The sequence below is a fragment of the Ambystoma mexicanum genome, chromosome 6q (assembly GCF_040938575.1).
Source record: "Ambystoma mexicanum isolate Mex_15411 chromosome 6q, UKY_AmexF1_1, whole genome shotgun sequence".
Lineage (NCBI taxonomy): Eukaryota > Metazoa > Chordata > Amphibia > Caudata > Ambystomatidae > Ambystoma > Ambystoma mexicanum.
The window spans coordinates 700,224,525-700,249,800 of record NC_090937.1 but is presented as its reverse complement, the minus strand read 5'-3'; the positions used below and the strand labels follow the sequence as shown (position 1 = coordinate 700,249,800).

The following is a 25,276-nucleotide window of genomic DNA, read 5'->3' as shown; positions in this document are numbered from 1 at the left end:
AGTATTGTGCCCGCTTTAGTTAATGGATCACAAGTGCAGCGCGACTGGCTGGAAATACAGTAACCGGTAGAATAGACTCATGATGCACTCAAAGACTGCCACCTGCCCAAGATGTTCAACAAACGAAGACAGGGTTCTTCTTTTTGGGAGTCTGTCAGTGTTGGCATTTTGTATAAGGTTCATCACATTTTGAGAGATTTAAGTTGGCTCTCTGCAATATCAGCAGCCACCCGGCTGGAGCCAAAGTGGCCGACCATAGCCCTGATAGACCCTGATTTCACTTGCTCCTGTCAGGAAAAGGAAGGTTTGTGAACATTCTGGTATATGGACATTTCCGGCCACAGCTCACTCGCATAAGCTGCGCAGATCGGTGCCTCTCGTGGTGTGCCTACTCTGTCAGGGGTTCACACGTAGATCACTACTATCCTCTCACTATGCACCTTTCCATGATGACCTCTTCTGTTCAAAGCAAAGTACCACTTTGTTCTCCTTCTGGCTGGTTGGCATTGACAAAAAATGGCATTTAAAAGGGATATATCGAATGTTGGAGTTGCAGATTCTAGATTTTTGGGCTGCATATCTGAAGGAAACGCTGCCTTCGGCAGGCCAGAACCGGTGTGCGGAGGAGATTGCTGGGTAAGGGAAACGATCAGTCACAAACATTGGTCTACTTCGTATTCACTGTGTGCTTTGTCCACTCTTCCAAAAAAAGTAACATTTGACCATAATTTAATTACAGAAACATTGCTTCTCTTATTGAGAGTCAAGTAATGCAAGTTTGGAAATTTTGTTGCGCCTTTTCTTGGTGCCTGCTTGAGTGAAATAAGAATGCAGCGAACTCAGGGTACATCTTTTGGCTGATCACTAGATTTGGGGTTGGCAAGCTGCATGTACCAGCTCGGTTCTCCTTCTGGTTTCTTCAACATCCCTCCCAAAAGCTTCTCCAGTGACCCTGTAACTTACTTGAGTTTTCTGAGTTGTGGTTTCTAGACCAGGCCCCTGGTTGATACCACCATACGAGGTGGGTGGCGCGAAGGACAAATGTTTTGGCGACTTTTGAAAATTGTCTAATTTGGTGGTAAACCTGTTAGGGTTGTGGTCCTATGTAATTAAAACACTTTGTACTGTACTTTTGCAAGTACCCCAGCACTGATCTCGTGGTGCTGATCATTGTGCTACGTTGACAGTTTGGGCGTCTGTGGCGTGCATCTGCTGATCTGGAGCAACTTTCAGGCGTGTGGGAACCGCAAGACTAATGATATCGCTGTCGCCCCTAACGCAAAGATCAATAATTCAGTAGTTGATTGAGTGAAATGGGAGCAGTGAAGCGCAAAGCAGTGCATTTGGCCTAAACAATGGCCGCCCCATCTACATCCATGCAATGATCTAATTTGGAAGCGAGGGCATGTGTGGCTTCAGAGAGAGAGAGTGTGTGTGTGTGTGTGTGTGAGTGTGTGTGTGTGTGCACTCACACTACAGAGCCTTGACATTATCATTTTTTTAAATTGAAATGAAGCAGTTGCATTAAAGTCTTACATATGTATCTCTTTTTTTACTTGTAGATATTATAACAATGCTGTGGTCATTTTTCATTGAAACCATTTTGTGTAAAGATTGCAAAATAATGCTCCCGCGGAGCCTCGTGCTGGAGGTCTCATTTCTATTGTACTTAATGGGCAAAGGGTGCTTTTGATGTCACCTTCATTTTTACAGAGAACAAAAACTGCCAGATCAGGTCATCCCAATAGTGATGGCGTCATGAGGCCGGTCTTTCCCGGTGGCATCACAAAGGACACTCCATTTGGCATAATTCAGATCATTGTGAGAGTGGAAAATATAAACCTGTCATGTTATGTTGTGTTCTGTTGTTATGTTACCATTTTGAATCCTCTAAATCACAACTGAAGTAGTTCTTATAATGCTCCATAACTCCCTTGGGGTCTCAGGGTGTTTATGAGCTCAAAACCTTCATGAGCTTCTGTGTTGCCTCTACCTGGAAAATCGTCCCTATAGAATGGGCGGACTCGCATCCATGTTAGTACAAGCATTTAGCCCTGCCTAACCCCCTCCCGAAGCCTGCCAACGTTTTCCTGCTATCCCCCCTCTTGCTTCACCCTTACACATGCTATTCTTCCTAGCAGACTATTGTCTGGTGACCCCAGGCGAGGGCACACCACGCTTTCGGTCAAATATGTTCCATGATGCTAGATTATAGCGTGCCTCAAAGTATGTAAAATGTGTGGAGACATGCATCTTCTTGGTCTGCGATACGTGGAGTTCCTCAGTTTAGAGGCCCAAGATCAATCCATGTTGGCCACAGGAGGTTCCACTGGGTAGACGGTGTCCCACTGCAGGAAGCTGGGCTACTGAGAGATGGCAGAAGTGTGGGGGATCCTACTCGGACTTCCAACAAGAGGTTCACGAAGGGCCCAGCCACAATGAGTATTATGTTTCTTAAACTATCTATTTAGCGAGGTCCATGGATCCCGGTGCATTTCAAGTAGGTTGATTGCTCCTGGGCACATGCTGGTACTGGATGCTTCTTGCCAGATATGTCAAATGTGCAGTGGCAGGGGACACACTGGCCTGTCACTGGGAGAGCGTGATGTCAAGAATGCATGGCATAAGGGGAGAGTACTGCAGTGTATTATATAAGGGGTACAGGATCTCCTACACATAATGTTATTCAAGCTCAGAGCCCAGGGTGCTTTCTGCTTCATGACTTGCCTCTGGAAAAGTGCAATGGGGTTCCCCCGAGTAGACCCAGAGGTCACATGTAGTTGATCCACTACTTTGTGATCACAACCTTCCAAGTCCCCTGCAATGATTGAAGGCTAAATGCAGCCTACATAGAACTGTCCATTTGCAGGGCATATTCTCATGAATGAAAATTAGGAATGTAGTAATTTCTACAAAGACTCTACACCTGTCAGGGAATAGTTGCATTGCATGCCATCCATTAATGTAACCCCTATTTCAACAAGTGAGCAGACTATTGGAAGATCCTGCAAGATTATTTGGAAATGCGGCTTCTTGAACATCTGAGACTTCACATTACCTCTAATGGTATCTGCCAAGCCTTTGATGCCAATCATGTCTCATTAGCACCCAGGGGAGTGGCAGCAGTTAACCCGCAGGTGAGGAACGAGAGCTATATCTGTTGGTATAAGGCGGTGTCACTTTTCAGCCTCTTTCACCTCCTCAGCAGCCTCCACGTTCTGTCCTTGGCCCTCCTGTCCCCACTCAGCCCCATGGTCCTGGCACCTCTTGTATAGCAAGTAGGACATGCATCAAAATACTTTGGAGTGAGCTTACGATTCAATATATATTGAACAAAGCTCGCGCTATTCACCTGGTAACTAATGTTAACCAAATGTATGTAATTCCTTGCTATAGATGCACGGTATTTTTTTATTTTATTTTTAACAATATTGCTTGTTAACACTCCATCTGAAAAGGATATCTTCATCATCCGTGTATTATTTATCTCAGCTGTGAATTCAATACACCCACACTTACTGGCTCGCTTTCTGATAACACAAGTTTTCAAAAACTGTTTTGTGATAAGATTGTCCTCCAGATCTTTTAGGGACTCACAGCAGTACACGTTTTTGTATAAAAAGGAGGTCACAACTTACTTAAGCACAAAATCTAAAAGCATTAAACGCAGCGATAAGGAGGTAGGCAATCTGAACAATCATTTCAAAATGTTCCCTTCTAGCATTTCTGATTGCCTCAAAAATGTATCAGCCCATACCTCCATAGCATGCTGCACGACAGGTAAAATGTTCATGTTATACAAAAAAGTTTACTGATAATTCGGGCCTGCTGCAAGGACTTGTGTTGTACTGATTCATAATGCGTATGCCAGTGCAATATTTCCTCTATTAGTACCCGGCGAGAGTGAAGCAGAATGCAACACGCATTCTGGTTGGCTCTCGCCGGGTCCTTACCCGGCTGGGAATCCCTCGGTCGGGATTCCACGGCCTTTGTCCCCGGCGGGGGGACGTCGCAGCCCCTCAGCCAATGAGGACGCTCGAAGTGGGGCCATCCCCGCTCCGAGCCTCCCCGCGGCTGAGAGGCTGCCTTCGCTCCCCCGCCGGGGACTCGGGTAAGCCTTTTATTTATTTATTTTTTTAATTCCCTTGCCTCCCTACCACCCGCCACCCCAACTTACCTTCTTGTTCCTGCGTCCCCGGCGGGGGACGAGGGAAGCCTCCAGCCATGTGGAGACTCGGAGCTCCACACGGCTGGAGGCTTCCCTCGTCCCCCGCCGGGGACTCAGGTACGTTTTTATTTTTTATTTTTTTCTTCCCTGTCCCACTCCTGCCCTCCCAACCTCACTTACCTTCTTTTTGATCCCTTTTCCGGAGTGGACGCGGTGGGAACAAGTGTTCCCAGTGCATCCGCTCCTGGTGGCCGCCGCCATGGAAAGGGAAAACAGGCCGCCGCCATGGAAAGGGAAAATGGACTCCGTTTTCCCTTTCCATGGCGGCGGCCATTTCCTTGGTCGTTTTTTTTTTTTCTGTCCTGAAACGCTGCAGTGTTCGGGACAGAAAAAAATGCTTTTAGTGACCCGGTCACGCACATAATGCGGGCCGGGGTACTAATAGCAATATGCCCCGAGCGTCGGGGGCATTACCTGAGTCGGTAATGCCCCCGGCGCTCGGGGCATATTGCTTAATTAACACCCCCAAGTACTTACAAACAGAAACCTGTTCCAGCTGACTACCGTCTAGTTTCCAGCAAATAGTTTCCAACTATTATGGTCTGCACCAAATGTGCCAGGTTAGGGGGTCCCATGCGTAGCCCATCTGCATGGAAGCAGCTCCTTATGAAAGTGCATCAGCCACTGGCACAATGTATATGCACATGGAATATGCCAGCGGTAACAGTTGAAGCTACAGTAATTGTAGTGATCTACGCCAATACGGCCCATGACTCGTGGCCAAGGAATAAAACTGACCCTGTGGAATCCAGGCCTAGTTCCAGACGACCCTCAGGGCAGCTCAGGGCGAGACACCCTTTCAAAGGCAGTTGTCTCGGAGCAGTACACACTCCCACCGTCCTGAGACTGTGCTCGTCCACCACCTGGCCAGTGCCCAAATTACCTGTACGTGTGAGGGTGGTTGTGGCCTAGTGCTTTATTTTAGTGGCTGACCCACTGAATGGTCATCCCATTTCCTGCAGTGCAAATATCAAGACTCAGCCCCTATGTGTTCACTCCTCTTTGCCCACTTCTGTAGCCCTTGCAATGCGATGATTCCTGCTTCACCTTCCTTACCCTCTTGGTCACCTGCCTGCACAGATGCTCAGCTATTGTTCTGTCTTATTCCCAAGCAGTCATTACAAGGCCTTCCTTTTCCTTCTGGCTTTTCCAGGTCTAACTTAAAATACCCTTTTACCATATCATTGCTTCCCAAACTGCCATTTTGGAATGATTTTCAATGCTCAGAGAAAGTTAAGAGCTCTCAAGCTTCCAATGGACATGCGTAAGAAGGACAGTCAGTTTCGGTTTTTCTTGGAATTCTGGTACTTGTAGTTAGACAGAGGCTTGCCTGCATGTGAACGGCTCACAGCAAGAGGTATGCAATCCAGCGTCTACTTTAGGCAGAGTTTTTAATATGCGTAGCAAACCTTCGGCCCTTGCTTATATACATCTCAAATTCGTCACACAACAATGCGCTATTTCTAGTAGCACAAAATCACTGTACTAGAAACTACCCCCACGGAAAAATGTTCGGGATCAGGGTGTGTTTTAGTCAATTTCTTTCCGGTGAACATTAATTTGATCAACAGCCAATGGTTAAACATGCACCCCTACTACCACACGCACACACCCTCCCTTTGGCCCCCCCACCCAGGGCGGCTCGTCCATAATAGGCGGGGGGCCTTGACCCACCAGGTCTTGGCTCCCTCTCACCCATTATGTAGGAGCCAGTCTAGTAAAATACGAGCACTCCCTCAGCTGTTTTTTTCAGCTGAGGGAGTGTTCTTAACTGTGAAAGGGAAACACAATTTCCCTTTCACAATTAAATTTCCCCAGCCATGCATGATCAATGAGCCATGCAAGGGTAGGGGCGTTTTCTTCTCCAGACTTGCATGGCTCATTTGAAATGATGGCTGGGAAACTGCACGTCTGTATGTGCAAGGGGGCGCTCCCTCACCTCCTCACATGTGCAGACAGAGCAGACTGAAGTGGGGCGTCTCCGGACCCACGCTCAGGCCCCTTGAATGCATGTGCAGGAACCAGGAAACCTCTTGATTCCTGTTCATGCTTGCAGGGGGCCGGACCAGTGGCAAAAGGTACACTTATGTTCCTTTTTTTAAATTTAAATTATGCGTATGGATGCGTGCATGCTTGTGTTGTTAGGTGAATGTACAATGATGGATGTTGGGGTAAGTGCTTTCTGTGTGTATGTTGCGTAAATGTGTGTGTTTGTATGTTTGTTTATTTAGTATTTAAATATGTGTATGGATGCGTGCATGAGTGAGTGCATGATGGATGCTCTTGTGAATGAAACAGAGTATTTGCTGCATATGTGTTGTGTAATATGTGTTTGTATGCTCATTTGTTTATTATTTAAGTATGTGCATGGATGTGTGTATGCTTATGTTATGAGAGTGCATGATGGGTGCTTGTGTGAATGAAAGAGTGCTTGCAGTGCGTATGTTGTCTAAATGTGTGTGTTTGTATGTTCATTTATTTATTTAAATGTGTGTATGGATGCGTGTATGCTTGTGTTTTGAGTGAGTGCATGGAAGGAACAGAGAGTGCTTGCTGCGTGTATGTTGCGTAAATGTGTGTGTTTGTATGTTTAATATTTAAATATGTAAATGGATGTGTGTATGCTTGTGTTTTTAGTGAGTACATGATGGATGTTAGTGTGAATGGAAGAGTGCTTGCCGTGTGTAGGCTATGTGTGTATGTTGTGTAAATGTGTATGTTTTGTATGTTTATTATTTCAATATGTGTATGGATGCATGTATGCTTGTATTATGAGTGAGTGCATGATGGGTGCTTGTGGCTGTGAATGAGACAGCGAGTGCTTGGTGTGTGTGTGTGTGTGTGTGTGTGTGTGTGTGTGTGTGTGTGTGTGTGTGTTGGTCCAAGATGATTTTGGTAAGTGGGGGTAGGAGGTTAGTACAACAAAGGCATTTTAAGAATGCCTTTGTTGGACAAATGCCCTCCCCACCGGTCAAAATAAGCTCTCTGTCTGAGGAGCTGTGGGGCGCAGGGGATAGGGTTGGTATTATTTGACTGGACATCTATCATAGATTATCTGGTGCCTTGCATACACACATAACCAGATTGATTGTGTCCATGTGTGAGGAGCTCGGGACCCAGGGGACAGGCTTGTCCTTTTTTTACTGGGTAGGTATGATAAATGGACAGTAAAAAAAACATGCCTTACACCAGTGCCCCCCAGCACCTCGCAATCACACATAATCATCATTATTGTGATTGTGTCTGACCGCAAGGCGCTGGCACACCATGGAGCAGGCATGACATTTTTTACTGCCATGGTTGATAAAGCAAGCATGATAAGTGTTATTATGTAGCTAGACTTGCATTTTAATGCAATCTGTCTAGCCATTTCTTATTCTGGTATGACATTTTGTATTGGGCATCTTTGGTAAAGCAAGCATGAAAAGGCATCATGAAAATGTGTCGAAGAAAAGCTCTTGTGCACTGTTGGTGACTTGCATCTATGGATTTTTTTCATTAGTTACCCTTCAAAACCCAATTGCAAACTGGCTTTTTACCTAATTTTTCTCAAAGGTGTGCTCTAAAATACACCATTTTCACCCATTAGTGAAAAAACATTCTCGGGGGGAGAACCCCCCAAACCCCTCTTGAGTGGTGTGTGCTACCTTGCTACGTTTGGTGGCTCAGGCCACATCAGGGACAAATATGTACGTCCCTCCAGTAAAAATATTCACCACCCGCCACCCACCACCTTGTGCCTTTCCATTTGTTTGTGTACTCCTGCTTCTTTTATCACCTTTATCTTTTTGCCTTTCCACCACAGAATACCGTCTGGTTCTCGCCGGTCAGGGCCACAGTGCTCCACTATTTGGGCAAGCCTTGGCACTGTGAAACCACTATGGTGGCAAGGGGCGCAGTATAAAAGATTTTTTAGCATAACATAAAGTGTCCGGTAAGCGATACAGAGTGGTCAGTCGCCCGCAAGCTCCGCTGCAGAGGAGAACAATTTGTGAATCCTGGCAGAGACCTCGCTGTGCTTTTAGTGACAATGAGGACTGGCACTTTGCCAGCCCTGGCAGTGGGTTAAGGCAGCTGCTAGAATAGACGAAGCCTTGTGCTGCCCGCTGGTAATCCTAAATCCTCACTCCTGAGATCTGACTACACTTGACATGCTCGCTAACAGAGCGACAGATCGACTTCAGATTAGGAGAACATGAAAGCAGGAGAGAGATGAGAGGGCCAGTGTTGCGGCCGCCGCTAGGCGCTTTCAGTCGGGGCTTCACCAGGGATCGGGCAGGATGTCTTCTTTACAAAGGGGCCTTGGGACAATGCCATCAAAGGAACTTGCCTGACCGGACATACTGCCAGTGTGATTAGCATGAGCTACAGCTTTGCTGCAAGTATCTTAAATGCAACCTTTTTTTTCGTTATTTAGGTGTCACTAAAAAAGTTTGTCGTTATTTATTTTTCGTTATTAAGACTGCATACCCTATAGGCTCTATCCATGTATATTAGCGACGCATATGGGAACCCCACATGCATTAACAAAGCAAGTGGGAGCCCCATGTGCATCAGTGAGACAAGTGGGAACCCCTCATGCTTTGGGGGGCAAGAGGGAACTCCCTATGCATTAGTGAGGTAATTGGCAGCCTCATATGTATTAGCGAGGCAAGTGGCAACCCTGATGTGCATTAGCGAGGTAAACGGGAGGCCCATATTATGTGTTAGCGAGGCAAGTGGGAACCCCATGTGCATTAGCGAGGTAAGTTGGACTCCCATGTGCATTAGTGAGGTAAGTGGAAACCCCGATGTGCATAAGTAGTATTGGAAAACAAAAATAAGAGACATAAAAGTACAAACTCTTCCCCATGAGACATCTGCCTCGTTCCTCTCAGGCAATTGCACCTCACTTTCGTCTGTGTGTCTGAATGCTCTTTTCAACCCCCAAAAGCACCATGTCACCAGTCAACAGAGAAAATAGAGTATGGAAACCTGCAGCTTTTCAATAGAAAACAACATGTGTGGCTTAGACCCAGGGCCTGCAGTTCAGCCGTGGCTCCCTGCTAAAGCAGGGGGACCTTTTTTGACACTATGTGGCTTAGGGCAAGGGCCTGCGTTTTAGCCATGGCTCTTTTCTGTAATGCACTGGTACAAAAGCATTTGAGGTCGTTTTTGACACAATGTGGCTTAGGCCAAGGGCTTGCCGTTCAGCCTGGACTCGTTATGCTAACGCACGGTACAATATAATTTGAAGTCTTTCTTAGTTTTGGCTATAAGGCGACATAAATGAATTGGCGTACAGCTAAGCCGAGATGGCATATGAAGAGGGACACCATGCTTGTAGGTGCTGTTTAATTAATTACCCAGCTTGACTGACCATGGCCAGTCGTGGTCCCGTGACGTGAGTCCCGTGCCTGCTGGGCCTAGAGACCCAAGCTACTCCTCACTGATGAGCCCCAACAAGGCTGAAACATGTGTGGGGATGCTTGTGGTCTCGTGCAGAAGGGATGTGGCCTAGCAGTTCGGGCTGGACTGCCCCTTTTGTGGTGGGGCCAAGCCTGATTTGCATAAGGTCTTTCCCCTTCTGTAATGGCTTGGCAGGCGAAGGACGGTGGTCTGGAGGGTTGCCCAGAGCAATGCCAGTGGTTAAGATTCATTCTAAACCTTCCAGCCATCACCTCTTTGTTTTTGCATGGCCATGCTAATCCCTGTGGCCATTCCAACCCACTTCCGACCCCTCCCCGCTGAAAACCTACCCTCCTGGGATCTCTTTTGAGCTAACTTTATTAAGCCCTAAACTCAAACTCTGCACTCAAAATTACTGCCAGTGTTTATTCAAAGCAGTATTCTGACAGTTCGTGGTTTAATTGATGCTGTAAACACAATACTGGTGTATTAAAAATATCTTAACCTGGTCTACAGCCACTTTATTTATAAGTGGTATAAGTGGTATGCTTGCCCTTCACTGAAGTCCTGTTAAAAACAAGTTTTTTGACAAAGCCAGGAGTTGTGACGTGTGTACAAGGTATTAGATGGCAGCGCGTTCATATGCCCAGGCGTGCACACCATTTTCAAGCTGTTATCTTTCATTGCCAGTTAGTATCATTATGGTAAAGCTTGGCAAATACTCTTCCTATGTGTATATAAAAGCCACTTGCCAATGCTTTTTTAAACTCTGTGGCTTAGGCCCAGGGCCTGCAGTTCATCCTTGACTTTGTACACTAAATACTATAGCATGCTGCCTATTGGGCAGGTTGTACATCACAGGCGAAGTGACTATCTTTAATGTGTTCTCTGGTGCAGCAGCACTGGTGATGTGGGGGATTGAATGATAAACACCTTATCCAGAATGGTAACACGGTTCAGTGAGTTAAACACTAGCCCCAAACATCTGGGTTTAGATAGCAGGACACGGGTTCACATCCTGGCAGGGCTGGAACAGACCTTCATCCTTCCAGTGTTGATCAATTGAATGCCATTAAATTGGGGATAAAATCACCCCGTTTATGGTACTGTTTAAAAGTAGCCAGAATCCAGTAGGAAGCATTCTGTAAAAAGAGATGAGATCCTTACTGCACGGCGGTTGCAGTGATCGCAAATCTTATAGTACACGCATGCATGAATCTTCACCATAGAGATTTGGCTCTAAAGCATGGCATCACATGGCATCACAGGGTTGCTGCTGGCACATTATTCAGATGTACACTTTCAACCCAAGGCTCTGGAAACGGGGCACAGGTTTCTTACCTCCTACACATGATAGTTTGCCCTGTGCTGATGCGCCAAAAGCTTGCAACTGCCAGTCTGCCACCCTCGGAACACAGATCGACTTCCAGAACTGGATCGTCTGAATACAGTATCATAGGACGAACATGTCCTGTGCCCCCCCCCCACCCCCACTGCATGCAGCAAGGGGGGGGGGGATTGGTACCCAAGTCACGGGGTGATGCGGAGCTGTGGAAAGGGGTGGGTGCCTCGGGTGACAACATGGCGGGCTTTTGCCCTGCATTTCACAATGCTCGATGCAGGCCTATGAGAACCAATGGCAAAGCATCCCTCGCTGCCATTCACCTATTCTGGGAAAGTGGAAACGTTGGTTCTTGTGCTCGACCACGGCACGACAAGGCACGAAACGTGGCATAGGGCATTTAACATACAGACGCCATGTACGAGCCACCTACGGGTGCAGAGGAGAAAAGCAGGCAAGGATGTGCAAATTACAGAATTGACAGGAAACTGTGTCATTTGTAAAGCACCTTTATTCCATTGGTATGGCCTGAAAGTGCTTTTGGTGAACGCCCTCGAGGGACAGAGGTCCAAGGTTTGGGGAAATTGTCCGAAAGGTTAAAATTCGTGTGTACATTTGGCCAAGAGGAAGCAGTTGGCTCCCCATGTTGATCATGCATGTAGATGGGTGCTGTGAGGGGGTCTGAGGGTGTGTGAGTGCAGGAGAAGAGGAGGCAAACGAACTAAGAAAGTAGGAGGTGGAAGAACGTCTGAACAGGGGAAGAGTGCAAATGATTTGAAGAGGGCAGGAGAGGGCTAACAGGAGCTGAGGTGGGGAAAGAAACTAGGGCCGAGCTAGAAACCTACTGTGAGGAGATGAGTCATGGGTGACCTTAGATCAGAGATAAGAAGATGCTTTAAAGTATTGATATGAAGGGGGTCAGAGCAGTCCAGGCGCTGGATGCTTGATCAGGTTGCCATGGTTACAGCACCTTCTCACACTATCAGTTCCAGCAATGGGGTCAGCCGGCAGGCAGGTTTAATTGATTGCACAGCTATGTGGAAAGTTCATGGCTCTGTTTGAGAGCTGTTGAAAGGGAACACACGAATGAAATACGCAGATTCCTATCAGCAGAGAGAGCGATTAAAAAAGGACAGCGAGAGAGTTACATGGGGCCCGGGGGCTGTACCAAGAGGAGAGATAGGGGTAGGCACAACAGTCAGAGACCTGGAGGATGATGGAATGGGTCGACTCTTGAGGGGAAATGAAAGGGAGAGAGACAAGGGTGTGACACAAGCTTATGTCCGCCACGAAAGGAGAGTGGAGAGTGGCCTGTGAGTGGCATTAAAAGTGTTCCTACAGGCAAGGCCCAGGAGCCAACCAGGGTCCAAGAAAGGGGATATAAAGAAGATGCAATGAGTAGGAGTTAGCAGCTAAACACTGCACAAGCAGACAGAGGAGCGATGAAATGACCCCATCCTTGGGAACTGCGAGATTCGAGGTGTGCTGAGGTCAGAGGGTGACGCTATACTCCCCAGCCTGAGAAGATGCTGTGATCGCGGCCGGGAGAGCGCCATTGGGGCCAAGTGTTTGCTGATGCCGGAAGGCTGGATGGGGTGTGTTTGGCTTGGCTTGCCCGGGCAGAACCCCACATTAGTCTCCCCACTGTCCCCCTTCACCCTCCCAGCCTATTTCGGGCCTGATCGGAAAGCTGATTGTCGGGGTCACGGGATGAAGGAGCTGCCAAGATCCTTATCGCATAACAGATTACCCTCAGCAGGGTGCGACTGCCTGCCATCTCCCGTGCGGGTGCTTCGGGTACAGTAAAACTATAAACACACGCCCCCTGGCCGAGGGCTACCCACCACTGACTGATGGACTACAGCAAACTAATCAAACGAGCCTGAAAGGGGACATATTTCAGGACCAGGTGCCCGGGTTAACGAGGCGCTGGATTTTAAAGTGCACCTTGGGTTCAAAATAAATTGCCTGGATGGCTCAGCGGGTGGAAAAGGCCATGCATAAGCTGGGTCGGGCAGCTGCTTGCAGCAGCAATGTGCCCGGGGTCGTTAGTCCAATAGCTCTCCCCGTGGGCCTGTCGGATAGAGAGCAGGAAATGGGCCGGAACAGAACTCCCAAAGTCTGTCTTGCTGGAGCTCTGTTCCATCCCGATGCCTGGGAAACGCCCACTAGAAGTCTATGCATCAGAAGTATTGTGACCAATGAAAAGAGCAGAGTCCAACTTCCATTCCTCACTCAAACGGGTTTCTTGCTGAATCACTATCAGAGACATGTTCAAAATGTAAAATTGTGGCCATTCTTATGTTCCCAAATTGCTCTTTGCTTTTATGCAAATTGCCAGCCTTGGGTTCCATGAACAGATACTGGGCCCAATTCATAGAAAGAAGCATTAAGTTTGCGCAAAAGTGCACCTGCGCTAAGATTGTGTGGCGCAAATGCAACACGCGATGTGGAGATTTACAGGAATAAGTGCAAGCAGGGACCTACCGTGCAAAGGAAACAGGTTTGCACCAGACACGCCCACAAGATGCCCCAGTGCAAACCAAGGACCCACTGAAATAGACGGTTTTGCGCGCATTGTGAACTGTGTCAATAGATGCAGCAAAAACAATGCAATACTGCAGGAGGATTACTCACAAGTAATCAGCATCACTATCACTTATTCCAACCATTCACAGTCCCAGTAGTGTTACAAATCCGTGCCCGCCAACGCAAATTGCACCTACGCCCACTATTCCTACTCCCTGTACAGCCGTCAATCTGCACCCCCAAATGCATATTGTTCCTATGCCCACTATTCCTACCCCCAGCATAGGCATCAATCTACGCCCCACATATATAACACCACACCTACACATCCCCCACAAAGTAAAAGCACCCACAAGGACCACCCCAAAACCTCTTGACTCCGCAGCCAGACATCCCCCTTAAATTGAAACATAGGACATATGGCTGACACACACATTTGTCTCTGGCCTGTCACCTTTGGCCACCACTCTGTATTGTTGTTAGAAAATGTCAGGGTGAAAGGCAGGAATTGCATTATTTCTTTGATTCCTCGTTTTGTCAGGTTTTTGTGAAAGACGCTCAGCAATCACAGACACCCCTGTTTGAGAAGCAATTCGTTTTAATGTTATGGAGAGAAACAGACCTGGCAAACAAGCATTCACAATAATGGGAAATGGAATTCACACATTTACTACAAGCACCATCACCCTACACAGGTCCTGCTAACTCTTTTCACCCTAATTCACACACTTTTGCAGAAGATCGCCGACATTAAGCAATTCTAGGAAAAGATGCAAAATGACGTCATACTATTCAGGCAAATTCGCTTCAAATGGGACTTTGTCATCCTAAAACAGATATGCCTAACAATGACAAATACAGTTTGTCCTTCTTCAGGTGTGTTATTATAATGTGCTTGACTTGCCTTGTGAGCAATATGGCTGACTGGGTGGCCAACACCAAAACAATGTAATTCCTATTGTGAATTAAATAACAGAACATCGCCACTGCAATGTTCAGTAGAAAGAAACATCCCCCTGTGCTTCCACGCCATCCAGCCACTTGCAGCACTCCATCAAGCCACCATTACTGGCAAAGCTCATCACTGGCAAGCAGCAGTGTCTGTCTCTGATTGTTGAACAACAAATTGGAGTCAGAAGGTGGTCGCCTCCTGTCTATACCCAAGTTTTACATCACACAAATGACAGAAGGATAATTATTCAAAAGTTATTCCTACAGCTATCTGCCTAGCAATAGTTAGCCCTGCGTGTAAGGTATCTCCTACAGAGTCAATGCAGTCTATGCCAGCCCTAGTTCCTGCTGGTGTGCCGACTACAAATGAGGTGTGGAGGTCCTGGCGATTGTTGAACACCTTTGAGATTTGTCTGACAACATCCACCCTTTCTATTAGGAAGATAGTAGCAATTATAGCCAGTGATGTACTTTAAATCCCAAACATCCTTACTTCTTGTTTTCATGTGAAAACCTTAAGACATAACACACACACGCAAACACACACACAACAACATTGTTCCACGGCATAGGTCCTTTCTATCTCTGGTTGAGATATGCCTCGACCTTCTGGAGGACAAGCTTGCCTTATTTCCATACCTCTATGGTATATCTCACTAACTGAGTATACGGGAGTATACGTCGGGCAAGCATAGCCTAGCCACGCCCAGATCCATGACGGATCTAAGCGGACTGGCCTTGAGAAAGGCCTGTAGGCCCTGGCACATTCAGTCCCTGTGGAAGAACCAGAGCATGCATGCAGTGGAAGAAGCCGAGTGAAGCACAGCTACATGTGGGTGCGTGGGAGAGACCCAGAGTGGACTGGCCTAGGGCAATAACACTTGGAGGGTTTTTCTTGCATTCCAGAAGACTGTCATGAGTCCAGTCTTAGTCCTCTGACTCCCCTGGGGCCTGAGTCCCCCTAGAGGCTCTGTCTCGGATAATGCGGGTGGATCTATGAGGGCAGTGCGGTCCATGCCATGAGTGTCTGTCTTTTCACAGCATGAGGACGAGGAGGCCCTCTGCCAGAGGATTTCATGGGTCCTAATCGCCTGTCTCAGGATTCTTCTATCAATCACCCCACTCGTCTTCAATCAGCCCTCTCCCTCCAAAAGTACAACTACACCCTCTTCCCTCGAGGCTCAGTTCTTATCTCCTTTTCCCAACCAGAGCATCTCCCAGGGTTTGGTCACTCCACCCACTTTCTCGAATAGACCAAGCGGGTATCATGCCCTGATCTGCCGCAGAACCCTGGGGACATTGGGGCAGGCGTGCTGGAAAGGAACAGCTGTTTAGAGGAAGTTGGGTCTTTATGAGGCAAAGCAATACTTCAACGTCTCTGGGAGGATCTATTTAGACTGCATGCATTACTCCCCCCCCTGCAGACCCTCACCTTACCCAGTGGTCGAAGTGTAAAAAAAAAGAAGTGGAATATGTTCCCCCTGCCCCGCACACCCTTTTCTGCCCACTCCCCACATACTCACTGTCACCCCCTTCCCCTGTTCAAACCCCATATTTGGGTCCTTCCTTACCTCCACTCCACCCTGCAACATTGTGTTTTAACAGTTCCAGTAAAACTGAAGAAAACACAATGAAAGACAGGGCATTTAAATGACATCCATTAGTGTGTCATTGTCAGGGCTCAAGTCGAGAGTACACACTGGTGGATGGAGTCCACCCACATTTTTCAGAGGGTGGACTCAGTCCCCCCAGCTAAAATCAGACACATTGGAAGTCTTTCTTGAATGTATTAATTAAATTAATTAAAGCCGACCTCGCGATCGAACCACAGTCGTCACGTTTGTCGACCAGACACTTCACCACTGCTCTACATAACCTGATGAAAAACGACAGACTAAAGGTGAAATGTCCCATCATGGTACTGCAAGTTCCAGGGCAAACATTTGTATTGGTTCTTGGAGTTTAAAACATGCACACCTTTTAACGTTTTCAAAAACAATATTAGAAGAAAATATATTCTCTTGGTTTTGTGTGTGTGTTGATTTTATGAAAGGCAAATGCCTTTCATCCTGTGGAATTCGGGTGGTTATGCAAATCCAATTTAATAAAATGTGCTTATTTCATCTTGATATGCTAATTTCTGGCGACGTCACATCCCACTGCTTTTCTTTATGAGCCCCCTCACTTGTATTATTAGGACTTGACCCCTTGTCCCACTCAGCATGCACCTTCATGCAGCCTCCCCTTCACACTCCTCCGTTCACACTCTTAAAGAACATGGTCAGTCACAGACGCATCCCGCCCATTGCCCACTAACAAGTCTGAGCCTACAGCCATTCATACGCAGATAGCGATCACGCTGGGTGTTTTGGCTGCTTGGGAATGGGTTTTGTATCCCATGCAAAGATTGAAATAAATAATGTTTCCAACACCTGCGAGACAGCGCAGTGCAATGGGGCACTGACTTCATATCAGCAGGGCTCAGGTTTCGTGTCCCCATTGGGGATGACAAAAATAGTTGCCATCCTGGAAGGTGTTGTGGGTCACATGAAATAAGGGAACAATTATGGGTTGCCCCGAAAATTAAGGGAACGTTGGGTGCTTTAGTTCCTCCCCCCACTTTGACGCCTGATCTTACCCCCTTATGTGGACGCAGTTTAACCATTGACTCACGGTAACCCTCCTCACTTGGAAGCATCACAAAGGTAATTTACTGTCTTGTGACTTGTCAACCTCTACTAAATAAAGGGGAGATTATGTGGATTTTATATGAATGCATGAGCTATAACGAGGCCACCTGTTCTTATAATAGGATTGCCTGACATAGAGGATACCAATACCTTATTTTCGTAGAATAACTGGCCATTTGCTGGTAGAACCTGCATGTTGGTACGTGGGTTTCTGGGGTGGACTGGCGTATAGGGAACCCTGGACATTTTCTGGTAGGACTCTGCACCCTTGGCCTCTTTTATGTGGTAACATATTTTCTTTTCAAATATTTTCATAGGAAAATGGTTGGGCTTGCTGAACATGTTTAAAATGGTGCCTCTTTGAACATTATTTCAAGGGCCACTTCTGAATCCCGGCCCCCCCCCTGGTGGGCGTGTGGCACCATTCATTGGCACATTTTGTGAGCTGCTGTACCTCTGATGTCAATCTCCAGCATGTTGTGGAAATAACTGGGTGTTTGATGGCAGGACCTGAGGTCGTGGTGACAGTGCATGGGTATAATGCACCTCGCCCCCTGAAGCCTGTGCCTGGACACAGACCTGCATGGTGATGGCACTTAGCCATGTGACCCTGAAAGTGCCTGCCCCCTTCTGTGTTCCTGTATTGTGTCCCTCATCTTTCCACCCTTGTATTCTTCGCTGTGCTTCTTCCCCCGGGCTCGCCCTGTGTATGTCCTCTGCATTTTCTTTCTGAGTCTACATGTGTTGACTCTACCACCCTTACCCGTGTGATTGCAACCACATATGGCTTGCACTGTACTGCAGCCACATCTGTCTCCTTTGTCAATGGTTGTTTGTATCTGTTGCTTCTTTCCCTAAGGGACTTAATGAAGCTCTAGACTGGCGCCACTGAAGCCCCATTCCTCGGGAGTCCCCTGGGGTTAGTGGTTCTCCTGTCTGTGGTCTGCATTGTAGCGGACGTCGATGCTCATTCACTCCTGGCTTTGTGGTGTTTGCTTGTGATGCTCTTCTGCTCTGCATGCCGCAGCCTTCAGTTAAAGCCTTCCCTTATGCAGGGCTCTCACCATCAGTTATCTTCTCTGTCCGGGCCTTTATTGACTTCCTCACTGTTCTCATTATATTCTTTTTTTTGTTTGCTCCATCGCAAGTGCTGCCATGTCTGATGGTTCTCCCCTCGGCTTTCCACTTCAATCCCTACGGGTAATACTGCAGGCCGCCCTTTTCGGTCTTGCAGACAATGCTAGTTTTGGGGCAGGTAGGATGCCCCAGTTCTAATATGGGAGTTGACTTCTTACTGTTCTATTCCTTTCTGTTGCTATGACTGCTGTGTAAAAAAAGGCATCGCTTTATACAAAAGAAATATAGGTCTCAGCCCAAATTGTGATTAGCGGTTTGCTCTTTTCCTGCCACTACAGGAGGAAACAAGCTGAAAAGCCAGCCCTTCCGCCTGAACTGGGCCTGGATTTCCCTGGAGAAGGACTACTACCTGGTGGACGAGGACTCCAAGTTCCTGGAAGTGACGCTGAAGCGTAGAGGCTACCTGGGGGAGACGTCCTTCATCAGTGAGTACATGCATTGTTTTATATGGGCATCCATCATGGCGGGCAATTTCACAAATGCGATTGGTGGGATCGGGCTTTGGCATGAAACCCCCAAAATGGAAGGGGAATGCCGGGCAACTTAATATATTATTAGCACCCAGGGAATGCATGCCATCCAATAAGCTTCTCAGAAACATGGGCTTTACGCACAGATGTAAACCCCCGTCAGAAGCGTCTGGATGGAACCTCGTCCAGTCCCCAGTGATCCATTTGGCTGCCTGCCCCTGAACCCCCCACACGTCACCGCTCCTTCTCGCTGCCAGCCTCAAACCGTGCACCTCCTCGCCTATTTCTGCTTCTGCTCCCCGCAGACCACATATTTAACGGCCATCTCCCGGCGTCTTGTCAGAATGTTGCCACTCACGCCATAGACATGAAAGAGGGGCCGTACCTGGAGCCTAGACATCAGTTTGCATGGAGGTCATGTTTTTTTTTCTTCATAATCCGAGTCCATGAGGTGTGAGCTTGCCACACTGTATGTTTTCCCATAGTTACCTTACCCTTAGCACCCCAGGGTGCAAAGAACTATAATGCCATGTTCTTCGGCCCATACTGGGTGTTAATGGCCAACATATATTAACCACCCTGTATGCTTTCAACCTTCTCCTCTCTCCTCTTCAGCACTCTACACGCCAGGAATGTTCAGAGGCTGCAAAGGATTATACCCACCCCACTTGCCTAGATTGCACAGCTGCAAAAGCCTTTATTGCTGCTCCATTATCTATGTTTTATGACCGCACTATCAACGGAAAATATAACTAGGGCCAATAGCCTCGCTTTAGCCAATAGAAACCATAAATAGGTTTTTTGTGGCTATTCGTGTATTGCAACACCTCCAACTACAATGTAGTGTAAAGTGTCCCCGTAGAGCACACCTCTACCATTTTGGGGGCCTATCACCAACAGCAACTGTCACCCAGGTCCTCAGGGTAACCCACACATTAGGAAACAACAAATATTTATTTGTATGTTGAATGCATTCCAAATTTTAAAAAAACATGGTCGTTATTCACAAACCATAATTGTTGGCATTGCCAATGATACACTAGAGTCTAGTAAACCATGAACAACATTTACTTAATAGCATCCAACGTAAACTGCATTACTTATAGGGACTCACAATTTTGTCAGATAATACACAGTGACATTAATTGACTGCCCCGGACCACACACTTTGGTTAAGTGGTGCTGGCCGGATTGGATACCAGTCTGCAACTTAGGCAATTGATCACATACTTAACTAGCTTTTCTTGATTCTGATATGTGATCATGTTTGAATCACCATAGTTAAAATGGCATGCTGCTTTTTTAGTAATGGGTTTAAAAGAACACAAATCACATAATGAATCAAGCTGGCAACATATTAATCATTATAGACTAATGTTGAGCAAAACGAGTATGAATCTAGTTTTGTTTTCCCCATTCATAAATGGAAGGCTGGAGGCATAGTTAAGGTGTGGCTGTGGGCTGGAGCGTGTAGGCAGGTGTAGTCGATGTTCTCTGGAGAAAAATATTGGAGGAGCTGGAATTATGCTCCTTCTGCAGGTTTTCATGGTGCTGACATTTACCTATTGCTTTTCCGTTTTGAGGGAGTGGACATCACTCAAGCAGAGGGTGGAGGGCAGACTGATGGTGCGAATGAACAGGCCAGGTTGCCCCATGTACTGCAGGGCAGAGAGTTAGCAATCATACTCACAGCTCTACCAGCCCAAGGCTGACCCCCTCGAGCAACAGAGGATTAACTATTGGTAGGGCCCATATAACCTTGCACCTGTGGGCATCATTATGCATTTTCATGCACCACTCTCTTAGATATAGAGGAGGGCCATGGGATGCCGCACTTTGTTTTTGTCGCCCCATGCCTTCAGTGGGAAAGTATGTGTGGTTGAGTAAGTGTGTGCAGCAAACATGGGAAATCACAGTCACAAACGAAAGCAGCAGGGAACTTCCTTGTCCGATGCATTTACATTCGATGCATTTCCTTCGATGGATTTCCTTTTCGATGAAATGTTTTCGTTGAAAAGACCATAAACCTTCCTCGTACACATCTGAAACAGAGAACCCCCTCCGAGGCAAAAGAACCACTCCAGTCCTGATGACCGTATGCGAAGGTTCCATAGAAAAAACGTTTAAAAAATGGGGGGGGCCTCAAAGAAGAAGGGGCAGAGGCCTAAAAAACTCACCTTCGAATGTTGTCTTCTTCATCCTCTCTCTCTATTTGGAGGAGGAAAGGAAGCCCAGTAGGGAGACTTTTGGGTCACAAAATTGTCAACAAAGTTATACAAAATTGTTGACAAAGTTATTAAATGAAGTGCCTAGTGTAAGAAGTTTAAAGTCCACCTGCAACAGATGAGGAGGATTCTTTGGTCCAACAATTTGAGGAGGGGCCAAGGAAAGGGGTTCACCTTATCCTTATCATTAAGAAAAAAAATGAGGATTCCAAGATGGCGGCCGGTGGAGGAGGACGTTCGTGAGTGTCTCCTTTCCCACCGGGCCGCAAATGAAGCATTTAAAAGGCAACGTGGAAAAAAGAAAAAAACGATTGGTAATTTTGCAGTTCCAAAAGAAAAAGAAGAGGTTAAGCAGAAACCCGTGTGAGTAAGGGAACGCAGAGAAGCAGAAAGAAGTGTCCGTAGCAGTGAGGGACAGGCTAGAACACCGCAGAGGAAGACGGAGCTCCAAAGCCAGGAGAAGGAGGGACGGCGTGGATCCACCCAACCAAGTTTAGGAGAGGAATGCGGCGAAAACAAAGGAAAGCAGATATCAGCTGAGCTTTGAGGCGGGGAAACCGCTGAAAACGGAATAACAAGCCAGCACTCCATTTAGGAAGAAAGGCCCCGCACAACAAACAAGGGGATGGAAGAGGCAAGGGAGCTGTTCCAGCCACTCGGGAATGGCATGTGAAGCCAGTCCAGAGAATCAGCCCAGTGAGTCTGGGAGCCCGTAGGAGAGGAGGAGGAGGTGGGACAATAGGGAGTTAGAGGAAGAACGGTCTGGGGAGAAGCCTGGGGAGGGCTGCAATCCCCAAGAGCACACCAGGGGTGTAGGAGTCGTCGCAGTGGCGTGTGTAGCCCAGTAAGGTCAGAGGGGCAGGTTTGCCCTCTAGAAATTCTCAATAACACCACAGGAAATAACAGGTCCCCAGAAGAGCAAGGATAAAGGTGGGTGAAGGGGAGGCAACATTGAGGGAACCCCCAGAACATTGCATCAGGGCAGCTAGAGAGGAAATGTTGGGATGAAATATGGTGATGACCCCCAGTACTAACAAAGAACAATTGTGTCAGTTGGATTTGCTGCAAGCAAGGGAGCATCTTGAAGCATCCTTATCTCCAAAACAAGGGGGAAGGAAGCGGTGACCGCTCAGAAGAACCCCCAGAAGAGACAAGAGGCGAGCATAAAACAGCTGTGAAGTATGGAGACATCTTCCTGTCAAAAATCAGGGGGACCACTCAAAATCCAGAAACGGCAGGAGACAAGGAAGAAGGGGAGATGGCATTATGAAACGAAGATATGCAGATCTGGTTCAAGGAATTTCAGGACCAATTTATGGCCTCCTTTGAAACGCAGTTTGAGATCTTGCAAGAGGAAATCGGTGCAGGAACTGAAAACGGATGTAGCTAAGCTCGAAGAGAAGATTGGGTACATTGGAAAAGGTTGTCCAAAACACGATGAAGCTCTGGAACACCTATCTCGCCTATCACATAATTTAGAGATTCATTGTGAGGACTTGGAGACCGATCGCAACAATCAAATATAAGAATAAAGAATCTTGCGGAGATGGTTGAGGACAAAAACTTGAAGGGAATGGTCCATCAGCTCTTTACAGACATCTTCGCAAACAGTCCTGAAAATCTGGTTCAGTTGGACCGTATACATCGGGTAGGTCCACTGATGGTAGTAGAACTGGGCTCAAACCCAAGGGATGTCCTGGTGACAGTAGCATTGTTTAGCCAGAAGGAACAGATCATGAAGAAGGCTAGGACAGCAGGACAGGCATAAATCAACATAGAGGAAGTCCAGCTATACCAAGACTTGGCACAAACTACACTTCAAGAACGGAGATAGACCCGGTAGTGAAATTCTCGGCACAAAAACAGATCCAATATAAATGGACATTTCCTTTTGGCCTTCTTTTTCATGGGCGGGTCATCAACATAGGATTACAACAAGTGAGGAAGGAGAACAGATTTTGAACTTACAGGAAGAAGGAGCAGACCCTCGTGGATTACAGCCGAGAAGAGAAAGAGGGAATAAGAAACCGTGGGAGTGGAAACAAGTTCTGACTAAAGTCAAAGAGGGGAGCAAGTCTTGAAAGCAGAGGCGGACCCATGCAGATGGACTACGGGGCAGAGGGGGCTCTGGAAAGAGGAAGCAGGCATCATGTTAACCCCAGGAGTTGGGGGTAAGACTTCAACACATTATAATGAAGAACATGGCCCAAGGGGCCAGGAAGGGGAGGTAGAGATTGGAATCCTAAGTGGGGTTTAGTATTCCCCACAATGTTTCTCTGGGTAAAATTGAGGGCCAGGTGAGGTGGACGATACGTCTAGTCGTTCCTAGGAACCTGGGCCTTCCTCAGGGAAGGGAAGCGAAGAGGGTTAAAGTTGTGGGTGTTATAAGTTGGTTGAGGGAATTGGGGGGCTGAAGGGAGGGGTCAGAGAGAAAGCAATATGATTAAGAGCTAGGGGAAACCCAAGGATCACAATGAATGGGTAGCCCTTTAAAATAGTATCGTTTAATGAAAGGGGACTTAACACCCCAGTCAAGAGAAAGAAAATAGAAGGGTGGTTGCAAAATGAAAACCCAGATACTATTATGTTTCAAGAAACGCATATATGTAAAACAGATAAAGGAAAATTGAAGATCAGGGGGTTTTCTCAGTTGTACCAGGCGAACTCTGGGGAAAAGAAATCCGGAGTCATGATAGCATTGCACGATAGGTTGGAGGGGATGGGCTCTTGAGACTCAGGAGGATCAGGAGGGGAGATCTGTGTTTATGAATGTCTTGTTGGAATCTCATAGCATTACGCTGGCCTTGATATATGCCCCAAATTCGGGGCAAGCTGGTTTCTTAAGGTGGGTGCTATCGAGACTGGAAGAATTTGCTAAAGGGGATATCATCTTGGCAGGGGATTTCAACATGGCGTGAAAACTGCAAATAGATTGGAGCAATAAACCCACACAACATACCATGGCCCGTACAAGGCTCTTAAGAACAAAATGACCACAATGGCCCTTCATGATGTATAACAAGCAGTAGAGGGTCAGTCACAGGGCTTTACTTATTTCTCATATATTTATTCATCCCTCTCTAGGATAGATTACACATGGGCTTCTACAGGCCTGGTGGGTAAAGTTAAAAAAGTTGAGGTGGGATCTATATCATTGTCGGACCATGCTCCGAGTAAATGACGTTAACATTGGGACATTCCCGGAGGGGTTTGTGGAAATGGAAATTTCCAACGGGAATGTTGCATGACCAGGTACAAGTTGAGTTAATAGAGGAAATGATAAAACAATACTTTGTGAAAAATGATACCCCAGACTCAACACCCAAGATTATATGGGACGCATTTAAGGCAGTGCTAAGGGGTCAGGTTATAGCAATTAAGGCAGCTATGACACAACAGAGAATAAAATGAATGGGAGAAGGAGTTGGAGGAGAAACTAAAGGAAGCTCAAGAATAAAAAGGACCAACGAGAGGTGCTCTGCACAAAACAGGCAGACTTTTTTCAATTTACAAATAAGAGTCACAAACTATATATTTTTGAATTGGTCTGATCATGCCAAATGTAATGCACGGTTTCTCATAGCTCACGTGAATGCAGGTGCAAATTGCAGATTTTTGCAATTTCTTCAAAAAGTATAACAATTATCATCATTAAATTTTATATACAGGTATCTATTAGGCTACCATCTTTCCGACTCTTGGCTCCATGAGTTTTTCTGGGAAGCTATATTCATATTGTAGCTTGTAACTCTTGTCCCAAGGTCGAATTATTATGAGAGTGGCATTATTATGCTTTTCATAGGCTTTCTGGGCATATTTGAACCATTTTTGTAGGTGCCACGGTTCTCAAGTAATTAAACAAACTATGATTTTGCCATATAATTCTATGAGAATTCTAATTGCATGCATAATATGAGTTCAATAAACAGTACATATCTTTTTCGTCATAAGTAGATGCAGGTCTGGGCCATCTGCATCTTTGTTGGTTTGGCCTGCAATCAAGTAATTCATTATTCTTTCTCCCAGGGCTTATTGCCCATCAGTGTTCTTATCTTGCTGGAGCAGAAGGGACAGCTCTACCCCCTTACTCATATGATACTCTGTTGGTGCATCACCACAAAATGACTTGAATATTGGGGGATTATTTAGAGTTCACATCCTTTAGCTGGGTCATTGTTTATTCAGTGATGTTATTCCATCACCCCAATAAACTTTGGTCATGTAGACATTCTTCTCCCTTTCTAGGTCTTCTCAGCTTCAAGGGAATTCCCAAATGTCCTGTAAGTGTAGGGGGAAGGTCACTGCTTGGCCTTTAA

At 46.6% G+C, this 25,276-nt stretch overlaps 1 protein-coding gene across 1 annotated transcript in view; it reads left to right on the top strand.

The window, feature by feature from the left end:
• The window catches only part of FREM3 (FRAS1 related extracellular matrix 3), a 275,102-nt gene that overhangs the window by 101,194 nt on the left and 148,632 nt on the right, over positions 1–25,276 (top strand). Inside the window, exon 3 of the mRNA XM_069631210.1 lies at positions 18,544–18,690. Coding sequence (XP_069487311.1) covers positions 18,544–18,690 — 147 coding nt within the window. The remainder of the gene's footprint in view (positions 1–18,543; positions 18,691–25,276) is intronic.